The following is an 18,073-nucleotide window of genomic DNA, read 5'->3' as shown; positions in this document are numbered from 1 at the left end:
CTCCGAGTAGCTGCAGCTACGTCTAATCAGCAGCCAGAGGTAATTAAGTAGAGGTGAGCGAGAAACTGCTGCAGTTCTGTAACCTGACAAGGTGTGACTACACTAGGTAGACATGACTTGACTAGGAGGGGGGGGAGTGGGTGGGAAGAAAAGCAGACTGTATGCACAGACCCTAGACAGGAAATATTCTGCTGCCATTAATAGAATACTCTAATCCATATAAGTGCCTCAATATTTGGAAAGCTCCTGATGTCCTGGGTGTGCTTCTGCTTAAAACCCACTTTTGCCCAGCCCACAGGTATACACATAGAAGAGGAAAGATAATGATCCCTGTTGCATATATGCAACGTTGGGCAGAAATGGCTGAGGATGGAGGTGTTCATGAAGAGGAAAGGTAATGAAACATGTTTCATGGCACTCAATTTCTGGGCTTTCATTTCAAAAAATGTGCTTTGCTCAGGATCTTGGGAGGGCTCTAAAATTGATGTACTGTACAGACAATCTAGAATCTGAGGGTGGACAATGCTGATGGTTTTTTGCCCATCTGCCTCATAAATACAGGCGTGTGTCGCTTAACAACAGACCGCATATAAGACAGTGGTCAAAGTACAACAAAGAAGCTTGTAACACAAAGAAAAGGCAATCCATCTCCAGTAGCCTGTGCAGCTAGCTAGTGTAGCTAGTTTACACAACAAAGCACTAGATTGGCCTGAATGTTCACTTAGCGACCTAATCACGTAACAATGGGGATCAGAGAATGTGTTCCTGTTGTTAAGTGAGGCACAACTATATAGTCAAATTCTCTTTCCCACTTTTAAGATGATCTTGTTATGTGCTCTCCCCGCTTCTGCAAGTGGAGGGAAGTTCCAAGGGCACTGCTGCTGGCTTATAGTTTCCAGTTCCATTCTAACTCCAGTTTGAGAACAGATTCTCACCTTTTTAAAAGAATGGTCAGTCAGCAGCCATAACAATACAGATGAAGCTGCTGTATACTGAGTCAAATTTTTGATCCATTTAGTCTCTGGTTTCCAAACTGTGCTGTTGTGCCTCAGATGCAGTGCAAACTTACAGAGGCTGCAGAATGTACCTGGTAGCCTCTTTCCTGGCTCTCCTGGGCACTAGTGTCTTGGATTGTATGAGATCGCACAAGTATTGTTCAAGATCTTCCAAGAATCGTGCAGGAACTTGCAAGAATTGCATGGGATCTTGTGTGATCCAAGATGGCAGCACCCAGGAGAGCTGGGAAGAAAAGGCCACCGTAAAAGAAGGGTGCCATGACAATGCTAAGTTTGGGAACTGCTGATCTAACCCAATACTGTCCACTCTAACTGGCAATGACTCTCTAGGGTCTTGGGCAGAGCTTGGGCAGACAATCACCTGTTGTCTGACTTTTTATCTGGATGCTAGGGTTTCAATGTGGGACTCACTAGCTACAAAACATTACTCTGTCACTGAACTACAGACCCTCCCTGTACAGAAAGTGGATACATACAACCATTTACAAAGTGCATAGTTAACCATGATGTGCATATAACCCATGGAAAGCTGTCAGTTTAAGCTAATGTAGATGAGCACTTTATCAAGTATTTCACTACTTGTTTTACCAGATATCAGCACCTCATTTATAGAAAATTCTCCTTCTTGTTTGGTGGAATTAAACATACAGCTATTACTCTAAGTTTGGGGTAAAAAGTTTACCCCATGCTAGTTTGGTCTTGGACTCTCTGGATCGCCATTCCAAGTGTTAAGTAGAATTCTATAGCATACCAAATACAGTTGTGTGTTAAAATGGTAATCCACACAGACAACTACTTTATCAAGCAGTTACACAGGCATAATGGTAAATAATCACTTGATAGGTGGTCATCAGTAAAAACTTCAAGCTCAAAACAGATCTAATGGATGTTCCAGTCCTGGCTTTCTCTCGTACAGGATCCCGTAACCCAGTGGTTCCGAAACATACCATGGTCATGGTGCCCTTCTTTCAAGGTGGCCTCCTGTCAGCTCTCCCAGGTGCCACCATCTTGAATTGCATGATCGCATGAGATCTCACGCAATCCAAAATGGTGGCACTGTGGAGAACTGGAATGAATAGACTGCCGGGGACATCCTGCAGTGCCCCTGTGAGCTTGCCATGGTGTTGTCAGGGCACCGTCAGGGCACACAGTGTGGGAATCACTGCCCTAACCTAAAGCCTACCTGGGAGATGAGTCAGTTGCCTCTCTTCCTGGAAATTCTTAAAAAACAAAAGCACAGTCTTCAGGTTGGAAGATCATGACCCTAGTAACCACCCAGAATTTTAAACAGTAACATTTAAGATAAGGGCAAGGGGGGGGGAAGTCCTATGAACAACATTTTCAATCCCAGGGAGAATTAGATTTTTACAGGAATGGACAGTACTAGGTATAAAAAGGAGCAAATCCTCTACTAAGATTGCAAAATGAGATTGGCTATCATGTGCAGTTATGGCTGCTATACTTTACTCTGATTAGAGACACATTCACTCTCATTGTTGAGCAAGTGCCAAGTATCTAGAGCTATGTGCATAAAGCCCTTTCAAAATAAGTGACGATTCCACCAATCAGCGGAAGACTTTATGTGAAGACGGATGTAACATTTAAAGATAAGCTACAGTGAATTTTTCACTTGTGCTAGGAGTCCAGCTTTACAATTTGAATGTTTCAGTACATTCTGTCAAGTTGAACATTTGGAAACCATCCTGCTCCTCTCTTGATGCTCCTGTGCTTTCAATGCTACACGTACATTTATTTGTATATATGTTCATGCATTGCTTTAAAAAAATGGAAACATTTTTAAATTGGTTGACAAACTGCTCCAGGAGTTGGTGTTTTTGTGTGTGAGTGTACATGAATGAATATCATATATTACCCAATCAGCACTGTCCATACAAACTTAAACGTTTTTTCCAGATTTCAACACCCCTATAGAACACCTTGAACAGCAAATGAATATTCATATTGGGGCCACAGTCTGGTATATTTTAAGCCCTGCTCACACAAACATTGCATTGGACACTGGACACTGGATACTGTCTATGTGATGCTGGGGATGAAAGAGTGCTTGCTAAGCCTCACTCTTGTGCCAATGTTCCTACTGAACATCAACCCCCATACGTACATCATTTGTCTGCATTGACAAATGCTACATTCACCAAGCCTTTCTTCCCCAGATTTGGAACACTGGTCGTCCAGCATTTGGGAGAGGTTCCCAGATACAGTATTTGTTAGCACAGACAAACACTAGTGAACACTGCACATTGGTGGTGGGGAGTGGTAGCATGCACAGTAGTGCAGGGGCAGGGCTTCACAAGCATGCTCTTAGCCTCCCCCAACACTGCATGGACAACCTCCATGCCATGTGCGATCAGGGCTAGACTACTAGGAAAACATGGATCTCTAAACACTGTGCCCCTTCTTTCCTCCCACAAAACAAAACTGTACTCCTGTTTATTATAATCTAACAACAACCTAAAAATTCAAATTTAAACTTTCTTGCCAATCCTCAGAGTGTGAACCTGAAAAAAAAAAAAAAATCAAATGCTATGTCATATAGTAGTTCTGGAAAACTTTGAAGGGGATACCACCAACTTATCTGCTGCTAGTATCTTGAGAACCCATGTGGTATAGGAGTTAGAGTATTGGACAAGGAAGAATTGGGTTCAAATGCCTGTTCAGCCATAAAATTCATTGCACTACCTTGGACAGTTACTGTTTCTTGACCCAACCTACCTCACAGACTTGGTGTGAGGACAAACGGCCATGTACACCACCCTGAACTTCTTGAAGAGCAATATATAAATATGGAAAACTCAGTCTTGGAGTTTCCACACCAGCTGGAGAGGCAGAGTCTCCGATAGTTGTTGCAGGAAATGAAACTGAGTCGTTTAATGTATTTTGTTCAGGTAGCTCTTGATCATCCAGTGGTGCCTTATGAAGTACTTTCCAGATTGTGAGGTGGGAAAGACTTTGGGTGAGTCGATGATTTTCTCTTTGGACTGTGATTATAGTCCTCTGCCTTCCTGTAACTTTGTGTTGCTGAAGGAGAAAGAGCAGAGAAAGCCTGTCTCAAGACTGCTGATTTTCCATCAAGACGAAATCTCTTTCAGACAGGCTGCTTGACAGTCTTCTGTTTCTCTGTATTCTCCTTCATTAGTTGCATGCCTTGCTCCTGAATTCCATCATTATGGAATGTACTGTGGCTCGATTTGGATTATTTGCTTCATATTGAGTGCCCAAATAGTGAGCCCAAGGGGGGACTCCTGGTTGGACAATCCGAAGTTGCTCTATAGTTCTGCAAAAACATGTACAGTTCTTGTTTGATGTTTCATCTCTTTGCATCTGTAATCCTCAGTGCTTTTGAGTTCTGATGAACTTATCAACTTGTCCATTGATCTGAGGTCAGTGTGGAGTTATTTTCTGATGGCAATTGGTAAACTGCGTGATGTATGCACTGTTGAATGGTGAGCCACAATCACTTTTCACTGTTCATGGTATGCTAAAAATGCAAAGTATTTTGTTTGTCTGTTGTATGATAGCCACTGCTGAAGTGGTGATAACCATTTCGACAACTGGGAATTTAGAATGGATCCATGACAGTGGAGTTGTCTATGAGAAGATGTGAGCCAGAGTGGATGTCACACAGATTTATGGTGGCTTTTTTCATTCATGAGTGCTTGGTCTTTACTCAGTGTTTTACTTGGTATTCTTCATGAGTCAGAGACAAAGTTTGAGGCCCTGGATTGTGGAGCAGAAAAATCCTGATTCTGTAAAGGAAATTTGTCCCAGTGATTGTCAGTTCCTCATGTTAAATAAAGGCTGAAGGAGAACTTGGTGATTGGGTTTGTTAGGTATGTGAACAAAGGCAGACAACTGCCCTTTCCAGACAAATGAAATCTATCATGGTTTGTGGGTAGGGATCTGCACCTGTGACCTTGAATTTGCTGAAAATTCAGTAACGGTTTCTCAGATGACAAATTCTGAAGAAAAAAAAATCAGCATCAGAAGAGATGCTGAAGCTCAGCTGTTTGTAGTGTTGAACACCAACTCGGGGGTGACTGTGATGATGCATCTAGATTCTGGGAAAAGTTGTAGTTGGTGACATTCAGCATTTAGTTTGTGTTTGGGGAATATCTTTGCTTCACTGAATCTGAACTTGCGCAGTCTACACTGGGTATGATGTGCTCATTTTATGGCTTGGTTGTGCAGATGCATATCCACAGAAGACCTGATCTTGGTTGTTTGTGTTTGGGAACAACTACAATTGGTTGAGACTCATGGGGTAGGGCCTTCTATTTTGTCAGTGATATATCTTTCTACACATTTTAATTCCTCCTGTCTTGTGTACTTAAAAAGGAATGTATCTCTGTGATAAAATTAAGCCTTTGCTGGACTATGTAGGTGTCACTTGACCTGAACACACTTATGCTTACTGGTGCCACGGAACATCTGTTGGTGAGCTTGAGGAATCTCAGGGCCCAAGCCTATCCAATTTTCCAGTGCCAGTGCTGCTGTGCCAATGGGGGTATGCACTGCTTCCCGTGCTGGGGTGGCAGTCACCGAGACCTCGTCAAGGTATGGAAACATTTGTTCACTTTCCTCGGGGCTGTACTGCGGCTGCACCAGTGCTGGAAAGTTGGATAGGATTGGGCCCTCATTCAGTTGGGTTGGACGAATGTTGGAAACCCTGTGTAAGAGCTTTTAATATAATCCCGATTGTATAGCTGAGAAAGATGTCAGTACCGTCTGTTACAGTGCTAGAAAATGGCTATTGTATTCCACACCGTGGAATTGCAGCTGCTTTCAGAATTGTTTGCAGATTTGTGATGGTCGGCCTCACCCACATGCATAAAGCATCCTGTAAAGTTGGTTTGTCAGTGAGCATATTATATGGACACGGAGCTATTGTGTTGACAGGAGCTCCTGTGTCTCTGGTAGCCTCTATCTCTTTATCCATGTAAGAAGATTTTGTGATATGGCTGAGCATTGTCATCATGTTGTGCTTTCTGAACTGGAGTTAGCCCACCTGTTTTTATTCTGCCTGGTCCTTCCCTTTTTGAGTATTCAGAACTCTCTGCAACTGATGATTGTTTTGTCTGGAGCTGTTTGTAGGACCAGGATCATCCTCACAGATAGTTGTCTTGCTGAAGTAAGATGCTTCAATAACCTTTTGAGATGAGGGTCTTTGTGACCTGCAAAATGGTTCTACTGGCCACATTTGTAACAAGAGAGTTCCTTTAGCTGGGCAGGTATTTCATGAGGATATTGTCTTCCACTATGGTACCCATTGCTTTCACAGATGGATGTATGAGATGGACAACACTGGTTCTTGTACTTCACAAGTTTGATCAATCATCTTGCCTGCAGTACTGTGTACTACCAGCAGTTGGACATACAGTTCATTTCTGAGAGTTCAGATCTTGCTTCCGTCACCAACCCATAAGGAAGCCTTAGGTAATGAATTGATCTCTCAATTTCAGCACCCTCCTCCCTGTCCATCTACAATATGGAGGTTATACTGGCCTGCCTTACAGGGCTGTTGTAATGGTTTCTCTGGCCTGCTTGGCACATCAAGCAGTAGAATTCTGATATGGAACCGTGGATGCTGCAAGCATTTCAGTTGGGTGGAGGATGCAGATTTTGGATTAATATTCCCTGGTGTAAGCATCTCTGTGCAAGTTCTAGCTGAGTTCACTCCTCACGGTGCTGGATCTTCTACATCCTGAGAACTGTTGTCTTTTCATGAGAGTATTATTCCCCCAAAGTGACTCTCTCCTGCAGTCTGAAGAGGTATGACCCGTCCTCTTACCTCTGGACTACCTTATCATTCTCTCCTCTTTCTGTGTAGATCAGGCCTAAGATCATGCCTTTCAGGTACCTTGAGCACTCTACAGTACTATATAAATGCTAAATAGCATTATTCTTATTCTTTGTGTGTTTCAGTGTCTGGGTGCTCAGGAAATGAAACACAGACAACTTTCCTTTCAACAGAATGCTCCCAGTTTCTTCTCGCTTGCTCTGATGTCTGCATAATATCAGTATAATTCAGGACAGCCTTTTTTATAGGAGTAGATTATAAGGTTGAGATTTCCAAGTAGAAATTTCCCCCAAATGTTACTATTACATTTTTTATTTTCGGTTCTAATTGATTTAATTGATCATCTTCTCTCTTTAAAATTAGAAGGTACAGAGAACATTTGGTTAGTTCCCCAGGGTATGCAAAAATGGTGACAATAAATCTGTGTCTGAGTCTCCGAGGATGAAGTTTCAGCTAAAGCAGTGATGGAGTGACAATGTGACTCCCACCCCCCTCCCCAGCCCCTTCCTTTTGAAGCTAAAAACATGTCTGGACAGTCATGAGATGTGAAATGCATTGAAAAGGGCTGGGCTAATGGAGACAATTTGTTTTAGAAACCGTTCAGAGATTGCTAATTTCCAAATAATAAGGAGCGGCTTGCTTGACAGCTTTTTGCTGTGGAGTATTTCTGCTGCATACCAAGTAGAAAAGGTGCAATGAGTGGATCGAAGCAAACAAAGCACAGGGAAACTTCAAAGATCTTTAACTGCAAGGGCGTCCCCTGCTGTACAGCTGCAGGAGCAGATTTGATTGCAAAGCAACATGCAAATCCTATGTAGTGTCTTCCTTGCAGGATGCCCACTGTGTGCGTGGAAGGAGACCTTTGTTGCCGCACTGAACTGTGAGTGCGATGTGTTGCCTTGTGCTCTGTGCACAGATCAAGACAAATCTCTCTCCTTTGGGATCTCTGTCAGCCCAGTGATGAGCTGGGGGGGGGGGCAGGTTCTGCCCTCACTGTAACAGTATTCCATGGTCAGTGTTTTACATTTCTCCACAAAAGTCCAGGAAATCACTCACTTATATGGGAAAAGGAAAGTGGTACAGTCAGAGGCACTCTTGGAGTGGGGCTGAGAACTGTTTCTCCCCTAGGCAAAAGGGAGTATACTTCATTCTTAATGACTAGGGTGGGGAAAAGTATTAATGGCCTACATCAGAGAGTTGTGCAGAAGATCCTAAGTGGCTTTTGGGCACTGTTTTTGGGCCAGGGGCTTGTCAATTTCAGGATAAAGAGATTCTTACAGAGTCCTCCCTAAGGCAAGGGATTGTCTGTTTCAGCTAGAGGTATGCAGATACATGAGGACGATCTCTGCAGGAGAATGAGGACAATCCAACTCTGTCAATTGTCACGCTCAACTTTAGCCTCTTTTCGAGGCAAGCTGAAGGTTTCCAAGAGTCTGATATTTTAAAATTGCAGACATATTGAAATCATCTTAAGCTTTAGAGCGACTTCTTCTCTTTCCCATCTTGATTGCGCTTTGCAGTATGCTCCAAAAAGTTCAAGGAGGGAACAGGAAAAGAATACAGATGAAGAAGAAGGCCGCGATGCTTCGAAAGTAGTACAGACAAAAAGAGGAACTCCTTGCAGCAGAATGAGAGAATGAGTTCAGTTGATTCTGGGCTAGAAAACTGTCTCCCGTCACAGCCATGAACAGTCCTCTCTTGAATGGCAACTGAGTGGCTTCTGATGTGGGCAAGAACTGTGCAAGAACTGCGGGCAAGTGGAGGGGTGAGTGGCTGCTGCTGCTGCTGCTGCTGCTTTTTGTTCCTCCATAGTGATGCTGGTAGAGGAACAAGTGCCAAACCTTGTTATTTTTTTGCCCAAGGCAAGCTCCCAATAGTATCACCTCTCTTCTCCCCAACTGGCACAGGAGAGCAAGAATTGATGTGAATATTTAAGGTTAGTGCTTGTTTATTTAAAATTAGAGGTCTATAAATGAGACCATACATCCTCTTGTTTACAATAAGTCTCTTCCCCAAAAGCTTGGGAAAAATGGGACCATTTAATGAGCTATTGTGCAGCTTGAAAAATTCTCCACCACCACCCCTTTTGAAAAGACAGCTTACAATACATTTAAAAATGGTAATGATATCCAAGTTGTCTTTCATCTATGTTTCAGGAACACAGAAAAAAAAAAAGAACAAGCACAAACATATTTTTGAAATTTGAAAGAGAAGTCAAGCCAAGAGGATCTTCTTAAACCTCAGAAGAAAAAGAAACATCTCTATCCACAAAACATGTTTAACGAAACTCTCTCGCCCACACATCTCAGAGTCCAATACTATGCATGTCTACTCAGAAGTAAGCCACATTGAATTTAATGGGATCTAATCCCAGGAAAGAGTGCGCAGAATTGCAGCCTCAGGGCCTAATCCTGAACAGTGCACGCCGGCTTACCGCCAGCGTAAAGAGCCCTAGCACTGGGCGAGCGCCGGTGGTAGCATGGGCTGGTGCTGAGTGGTTGCGCAGATCATAGAGCAGCGGATAGGTAAGTGGAGGCATTGGAGGAGGCGTTCCAGGGAGGGCAGAGGTGGGTGAAGGGCAGGGAGAGGGCAGGGAGGAGGCGTGCTGGGGGGAGGGAGAGGGGAGGCAGGACTGGTAGAGCTTTCTCCACCGGATCCAGAGCTTCCGTGTTGGACTCATCGCCCAACACGGAGGCTCTTGATTCACTGACAACCTTTTGATTGGCAGTGAATCAAGTAGCCCCATTGGGGGGGCTACTTGCTTTACCAGGGGGAAGCCACCGGTGGCTGCCTGGAGTGTGCAGGATGTGGCAGCAGCCATTTTCAGCACCACTGCAGCCCCGCGCCCCAGGCAGCTCAGGATTGGGCTGTCAGGCTCCAGTCCTATGCACACCTACCTGGGAGTAACAGCCATTGAACTCAGTGGGACTTTGTTGCATGCATAGGATTGTGCTGTCTGTTTTAATGCAACAGTCATACCAAGGCTCTTTTGAGAGTTGCCCTTTAGGTCATGGCCAGATGTTTTGAGTAACTTAAGTAATTTCTCTAAGTTCCCGAAGCAGGTTGAATTGCATTGCAATTGCACTGAGCTCCCAATGGTATCTGGCAGAAGTTCTTTTTGTCTGACAGATTACTGCCAGGTCTCTTTGCAAGTTTAATTTGTGTTTTATACGGGCTTCTTTCTCTTGTGCTTTAAGAAGATATTCTTGGTTTGTTCAGGAATCTTTTATAAATTTATAAAAACCTCTTTGTTCCTAATACTTAAGCTAAAGATAATTTCAGTAATATTGGTAGTGGTTGATATAAAGCACACCTTTTGTGTGTGTGTGTGTGTGTGTGTTTACCTACTTAAAATCAAGGATTAATATGGTGATTTCCCCCCTTTATTCTATTCTGTGTTTGGTTAGCAGAAAGAATGCTAGTGAATTTCTCTGAACATAACTTTGAAGATTTAGGGCCTGATCCAGAGCCCTATGTGCTGACTCACCTCCAGTGCGCACTGTCACATGTTTGCAGAGCCCTACCGCAGGCCCAGCACTGGCGGTGGCGGAGCGGTGAATGAGGGTGTAGGGGGAGATAGGGAGGAGGCAGGTGAGGGGAGGTGGGCGGAAAGTGGGCGGAGGGCAGCAGGAGGCATGGCGGGGAGAGGGAGGGGACGGAACCAGTGGAAATTGGCTCCACCGGATCCTGAGCCCTGTGTCAGACCACACGGTTCAACACAAGACTCTCCATTTCTACACTATCTCAATAGCTGCTGCAGAATCGAGTAGCCCCATTGTGGGGCTACTTGCCTTACTCAGCAGATCACGAGGAGCCGCTGTGGGCTGCCCGATTGCGTGTTGGATGCATTTTGGTGCTGTGGCAGCTCCACACTCTGGGCAGCTCCGGATTGCTTTTTCTTTGATCTCAATTTTTTTTGAACCCCTGAAGTGCTTTTCTAAACTTACACTTGGATAAATTCATTGACATTTCTATTTAAAATCTTTCTATCCTGTTGAATGGATTGCTGCTGCTGGCATAATCAGATAGAACTACTCCTGTTCCAAGTTGTCCATAACATTTGATGACTGTTTCTGACACATTTTCCTGACTCTTTCCTTTCCACTAAGAATATTCAGCAGCTGAATGTGCTTTACTGTGCTAGGGCTGCAGGCAGAGATGGGCAAATCCGGCATGGCTTGACTTGAGTCAAGTCATGAGACTCCACCCCTTTGAACTCGACTCAAAGACGGGTCCTAACAGGTGGACTTTCTGAGTCGTCCAGAGCATTTTGGGGACTCTAAAAGACTCGAGTTCCTAGTCTTTTCAGTAAAAAAAAGTTAGCTGCAAGACTGATTTTTTTTCTCCGCACTGACTTTTTCTTTTCAGGAAAAATCGGAGCTGCTGCCAGGGTGTGCGTGTGTGTGTCAGAGTTCTCTTTAAATATTCCCCTGGTATCCCCATCCCATCTGTAAACAAGGTGGGAAGTGCGGGATGGACTGTGTGAGAGCGGGAACAGAATTGGTAAGAGGGAGGAGGGGCATGTGCAGCAGCTAGGAGGCTTACTAGTATGATTCCATTCTCTGCAGTTCTACTCAGAAGTATTCCCATAGCAGATGGTCATTCAATGAGCTTGCTGGAGCCATGCCACTCCAGAATGGCTAGGAACCACCTTTCTGCCCCCCCCTTTTCCCCTCACTTGTCCAGGGAAAAACCTTCATGCAATGATCAACGCTTTCTTTCGCCTCCCTCCAGCTCCACTCAATGCAAAACCAAACATTAACCCTTTCCTGCCTCCTGGCTGGACTTTCCCTGCTGCTCACTCAGTTTGAATGATGGCCCCACAAGGTCTTTCACACCACAAAAATGTAAGCAAGCACACCCAGACACAGATTCGAGTCTTCATGCATTGGGACTTATTTCCAAGTTAGTGGCCTCAGACTCAAGTCAGTGGTGACACGCCTGACTCAAGTGTGCACGAAAGCATGTGTTTTGGCAAATTGGAGTTGAGTCACCTGACTCGAGTTCCCATCCCAGGCTGCAGGCACAGAACCACTGTGAAATGGTGAGGGTGCCTCTTTGCCTGGCTTTCTGCCTCACTATGGGCCCAATCCTGTTGTGGAAAGCAGTACTCCCTGTATGCTGCATGGCTGTACAGCTGGAATTGAAGCTTACACAGCTTCCCTTTCAGCATTCCGGAGCTCCACGATGATGATAATATCATCATCAAGCATCATCAAGCACACCTGGGTATCATCATCATCATCATCAGTGGTGTCATCATCATCATTAGTAATTTGGTATAGTTATTTAGATCTGCCTTACAAGGTTGTTGTTAGTATTAAAATAAATATAAGTTTGTGATGCCTTTTGAATGCTCTTAAAGCACTATACATTTTCTAAGAGTATTCAAAGTGCATCACATACATATATTTCTTATGATACTTACAACAACCTTGTAAGGCAGATCTAAATAACTGTACCAAATTGCACCAAATTGTACCAAATGAGGGATGCGGAGAGATGGTGGCCAGCCCAAAGCCACCTAGTGAGCTTGTGGCAGAGGTGAAGCTCTATCAGATAATTAGCCACTATTTTGCTGCTACAGGTAAAGTATCCCTAATCCAAAAATCTGAAATGCTCCAAAATCCGAAGCCTTATCACCTCACTGGGGCGAGTCCCAGCTCAATGCCCTGAACAGGGTAGAGATAGTGTTCCTGTGCCTGGCTGAGTGAAACAGTTGACGTTTCACTCACGGTGTCAGTCTAATGAAGAAAGTAGTGGAAGGCCAGTGTGCCACCACTGCTGGACCCACCTCCCTCCCTCCTCATCCAGTTTTTCCCCCTCCCCACACAGTTTTGCACCTCCCCACAACTGCCTTACCTGTTCTGGTAGCTACAATGGGGTCCACTGCCTTTTGCAGCAGCTCTCCCAAAATGGCCACCAAGCGTTTGGCCATTTTATGATAGCGGAGCTCTACTCCACTGTCACAAAGCACTCCAGTTGGCGGCCAGGCCGGCATAGGACCGGGCTGTAAGACCAACTCATAGTTTTTTTATACAGAATGGCTACTGAATTAGCAGTGCAGTCCTAACATGTTTACTCAGACGTAAGACACATTGAGTTTAATGGGAAATAGTAAGAGAATTTAGGACTGCAGTGCCATGGGTTCTGTAATAGGAGTACTTGCTAAAGACATCTATTATTGCTAGTCAAAATCAGTGGGTCCAAAGAGCTGGGGACCATCTTGTTTTGAGATCTCATCTCCACTGAAAATATTTCAAAAGCTGCTTCAGAGAGGTTGCTTCTGCCTGTTCTGGTGTTACAGACATTTGCCAACACCTTATTTTAGAGGGCCTGTAAGGTCTCAAACTTGGATGTTAGGTATTCCAAAAGCACCCATGTTCTTTTCCTCCTATGTTGCCTTGGGGGCTCTCCTTAGTCATCAGCTGCCATCTTCCTCTCCAGTGTTTACCAAGGAGGAAAAATGTATGGCATGCCATGTATGCATGCAACAGGCCTCCTGCGAGAGGCTGACCCGTGTATTGGCTGAGCCAGCATTGCTAGGAAGAAGAGACACAGACACTGGAGTGCCCTAATGGCCTTTGTCTTCCTTCTCTTTAGCAGTGATGGGGTAGATGGGAGCATCAAGGAATGCCCTTTTGGTGTTGCTGGCTGCCAGTGCCAAGGTTGTGACCTCACGATTTCAAAGCCAGGCTGTGGTGGAGCTTGAGAAACAGGAACAAAATTCAAACAGATTCCTTCCTGGGCTGACACCAGTTTCATTGCTCCAGTTCTTCTGAATTCACTGAGTCTGAAACAACAGTCCGTAGCCTTTTGTCTCAATGTCAACACTGTCTCACTCTGCAGGGTTCCGTTGCCACTATAGGAGCACCACACAGAATCATTTGACTTCCCCAGAGAAATCAAGAGAATGCAAAACGCAGAAGGTAGCAACGATCTCACTGCAGGTAGGAAAGCCACCTGCAAGGCTTCTTTTCCGCCTTCATTCAGCTCCTGAATGCAGCAGGGCACTCTGGAAACATTGTTGTCTGGCAAAGGCAGTGTTGCCATGGATGAACACGTGCCTGATGGATTTGAAAGTGAGCTCCGTCGTGTCCCTTGAAATGGCTATTCTTAACATTTCCACTTTGAGCAGATCCACTAGCTAGGCTGGTGTGCAATGCAGTGAAATCCTTTTATTCTGCAGATGCAGTAGCAGAGCTTGAGCCCCCTCCAGTTATCCTCTCCCTGAGTGCCTACAAAGTGCAAGCCTTTCCAGGAGAAGTTAATTCAGCTCAGCTGGGAACTAAAATGTTCTCATTTTGGCAACTCCTCTCCAGTGGTGGGCGGGCAGGCTGGTTTTGAAAGCTTTGCTCCAAATGCTGCAGTGGAAACAAAAGAGATACCACTTGCTAAGGTTTGATATCCTCTATGAACCAGCTACTGCAGTATTTGTGTAGCAAGTGGCAGTTTTGAAAAATATTTCAGAGCTTTAACAATGAGAAAGATCCAAAGCAGGGTTTACGGTAAGGATTAGGACAAATGTCATTCGTAACTTGTTCACATGGGATTTATGGTACTTGGATACTCGCAGCTGTCGGAATTCATAACACTCATACAACTTTCACTGCATGCTGGTGCTTTGAAAAGCAAACTACTGTACGTCATACTGCCCTGCAGAGAAACCGAACTACCTATGTCAGACTCAAGGTGTCCAGCATTGTTCATTTCTGTCATGTGATCTTGCTTGTTCGCCTAGGCAGTATCGGAAATGTGTGACCCTACTAGTATCTCCAACTGTTACTGCCTGCCTGCCAATGATGGGCAGGAGTTAAATTACAACTAGTTAAACCACTAGTTAAGCTACTTTTCATGATGCTGAATAGCAGTTACAACCACTTTATGAAAAGTAGTTCAAACTTGCAGAATGAAAATACTTTTGTACACTCTCCCTTGGGCCCAGCTGCAAGTAGCTAATGCTATGTACCATAGAATTGCTGCAAGGGTTACATCATGAGAATATAGATGATGTGCTTTGTGCACTCAGAGTACTATATAAATGTTAAGTTTTATAAATATCAACTATTATACTAAGGATTCTACAGAGTTGAGAAGCTGATCAGCTGACAAGGAAAATATCTCATTTTTCAAGCTGAAGTGATCATACAAACCATGGTGTGCAGGCCTCCCTCTGGAAAAACAGTTAGCACTTCCATGTGATCCCTGCTCACACCTACCATTGGTCCAGCTTACTCACTCAGGTGAGGATGCTACTGTTTTCCTACGGATAGTGCACCATTTAGTTCAGTCACACGATCTGGAAATCTACTTGAATGAGAAATTCCCTCTTTCATGTAGCATGCACACAGTCTAGATGACAAACACAAAAGTTAGCTCTGGGTATTAAAACCAGGAATTTTAAAAATAGTTGCTTATTTTTTGGATTTTTTAAAGTAAAAGTGCAAAGTACTTTAGAGCTTGACAGCTTAAGCCTATTAATTACTGCCCTTAGCAAATACATTTCTGTATGAAAAATTCATTCCTTTAAGCTTTGGGTACAATCTGCCTTTACTTATCCTGTTTCTAATATTTATTTCAAAGTTGTATTTTCTCAGTGACTGGGCATGGATTCAAGAAGAGAAAAAAATTATATACAGGTGATTGATCAATTGATCAATTCACCTAAATTCTTCCAAAAGTCTGCATTAAGCTGTTTCCACATATGGTTAGACATGATAAATATTCATGTATTTTACAAATAAGTAGCTGTTGCTTAGAAGGCACACAACGCAATGTTGCTTAGAAGGCACACAAGGCTGTACCTTGTTGCCTGATGGAGAATGCCGGCACTGAAGGGTTAAAAGTGAGGTTAGAACAGCAGAAAGTCAAAGCAATGAAGAGACGCAGACTGGTTTCCAAATATAGAGGCTATACCTGGCTGGCTTAGAGAATCCCTGTTCTAAGACTAGAAGTCTCTGTTCTAGGAGCCAGATGTTGCTAAGACCTTTGGGAAGCAGCCTGAGACCTGAGAGTCAAGGTGTCCTGCTTGGTGTCACAGGAGCCGGAGCAAAGAATGAAACGACAGACAGGTTTGAATTTAGATGCAGGGGGAGAGCTGGAACTGAAACAGAAGCAGAAGCTGAAGCTCCCGCTTAGCTCCCAACAAGCCCTTTTTATTGAGTTTCAAAACACATGAGGCAACACCGTGCAATACAAGTTACACTAACTGCTCCTAGCTGGCCTGGCTAACCGCAACACATACTTGAGATAAAGCCCTTTCGTTGTTTACACAGTAAACACAGTTATTAGGGTAACTGTGTTTAACACAGTAAACACAGTAATTTCCTGAGCAAAGCTTTTTCTCTTTCAAACAACGGGCATTACAGTTCTAACAATTATAAGTTTCTGAGAATGTTTAAGGGCCCAATCCTATCCAACTTTCCAGTACTGGTGCAGCTGCAATACAGCCCCGAGGTTAAGGAAACAAAGGTTTCCATACCTTGAGGAGGCTTCTATGGCTGCCTCCCCATGACAAGATGCAGGGCATACCCCATTGGCACAACTGCACTGGCAAAGGAAAATTGGATAGGATTTGGCCCCTTGGGCCCAATTGTATCCAATTTTCCAGTGCCGGTGCTGCTGTGCCAAATGGGGTATGCACTGCTGCCTGGGTTGGGGAGGCAATCACAGAGGCCTCCTCAAGGTATTGGAAAGTTGGATAGGATTGGGCTCTTAAGAATTAACTTGCAGCCCAAGCTGGGGCTTTCAGGTGTTACTGCCCTCTACTCATTTTGTCTCCGTTCCTACAGTCTGGGGGCTCATCTGTGGGAATTATACTCTTGAACTGTAAGTAACATTGTAAGTGAAGAAAAGTACGTACAATTTATGCTCACATAGCTTTCTGCAGCTGCAATGGATGCAAAAGCTGTAGTGAAAAAGTCAAATTAGAGACTATTGTACACTCCCTCAGCACTTCTGCATATCTCGAGAGAAAGCCTCCTGCTTTGATTTTGGAAGACACTGGATATGTTGATCAGGATGTTTTTCTGAGTACAAAAAAGCAGGTGGCCTTTTATTGTAATTACATTGAGGTTTACTAGTTTTTTTTCATCATAAAATGACTAGTCTACATGTGGGAGATGAGTTCCTAACTTAAGCTTTACCTCTCCTTACTTGTCGGTGCGTCTCATGAAAATGCCTTCTCTGGACAGTTTTTCCCCCCATCTCAGCTGTGCTCTAAAATCTAACATGAGCTTGGCTAGGGGTAAAACATCCTTGGGGACTGTATTTTTGAAAGGGAGAATCAGCCCAGGTGAGAGGGTGAAGTGTCCCTAAAGATGCTAGACAGTGGCTGGATCCTCTCCTTCATTCCAAAGATGAAGCACCATCTTTTCTCATTTGAAGTTGCAGGTCATCAAGCTTATATGACTATCTGTGCAAGGGTGCATTGGTACAGCCAAGGGCAATGCAAGAACTTAATCACAAACAATTGCAAATGCTGGCTAGAACAGGTGAGTTTTCAGCTGATGTCAAAACACTGACAATCTCATCTCTGTGAAAAGGAATTTCACAAGATGGTTGCCACAATACAGAACACTCTCTGATGTGTTGCCACCATAAAAGTCTTGGAAGCAGAGGAACATCAAGAGAACCTCCCAGTGGCAGTCTTGGGAGGTGTTGGGGGGGGGCAAAAGCCCCAGGTGCCACACCTGTGGGCCCTGAGGGGGCGGCACTGCCACTGCCATCCTGTCTCTGCTGTGCTGCTGCCGCCACCTCTGCTTGCCCTCTGGACCTGTTCTGTGGGCTAGCGAAGCTCTGCACTGCGTCCCCAGGTGTTCTGAAAGCCTTCTGATGCCTCCAGAGTGCCTTTAAACAGTACTTCTGGTTTTCATTGGAAAACTGTTTAAAAGCCTCAGTAGACTTTTGGAGTGCCTGAGAACATCACGTGAGGTTCTGTATGACTGGGTAAGTATCCTGGCATGTTGCTGGAGGCATGAGGCTGGAGGGGTGGTGGTGGCATGTGGCAATCCTGTGCCCCTGTGCCCAGTCCTGGGCAGCACAGGGGCCAGGTCTGCAACTGGAATCTCCCTAAATTATTTCAGGGGCAAGCAGGTTCATTTGGGAGGAGGAGGTCCTTTGTAAAATTGGCCTAAGTCAGTTCAAGTCCCTCCTGGCATCTAAGTCAGGTGCTTCCTTGCCTCTTTATGATGCCCCCCAACCACTCCACCAACCTCATACCTGGATCATCCCCACCAGC

At 44.5% G+C, this 18,073-nt stretch overlaps 1 protein-coding gene across 1 annotated transcript in view; it reads left to right on the top strand.

The window, feature by feature from the left end:
* The first annotated feature begins 12,336 nt into the window (after positions 1-12,336).
* OLFM4 (olfactomedin 4) overlaps positions 12,337-18,073 on the top strand; it is a 40,577-nt gene continuing 34,840 nt past the window's right edge. The window contains exons 1-2 of the mRNA XM_066621362.1: positions 12,337-12,421; positions 13,684-13,784. Coding sequence (XP_066477459.1) covers positions 12,337-12,421; positions 13,684-13,784 — 186 coding nt within the window. The remainder of the gene's footprint in view (positions 12,422-13,683; positions 13,785-18,073) is intronic.

The sequence above is a fragment of the Tiliqua scincoides genome, chromosome 3 (assembly GCF_035046505.1).
Source record: "Tiliqua scincoides isolate rTilSci1 chromosome 3, rTilSci1.hap2, whole genome shotgun sequence".
Lineage (NCBI taxonomy): Eukaryota > Metazoa > Chordata > Lepidosauria > Squamata > Scincidae > Tiliqua > Tiliqua scincoides.
Note: the sequence above shows the minus strand (reverse complement) of the source record. Positions and strands in the feature narration are given on the sequence as shown.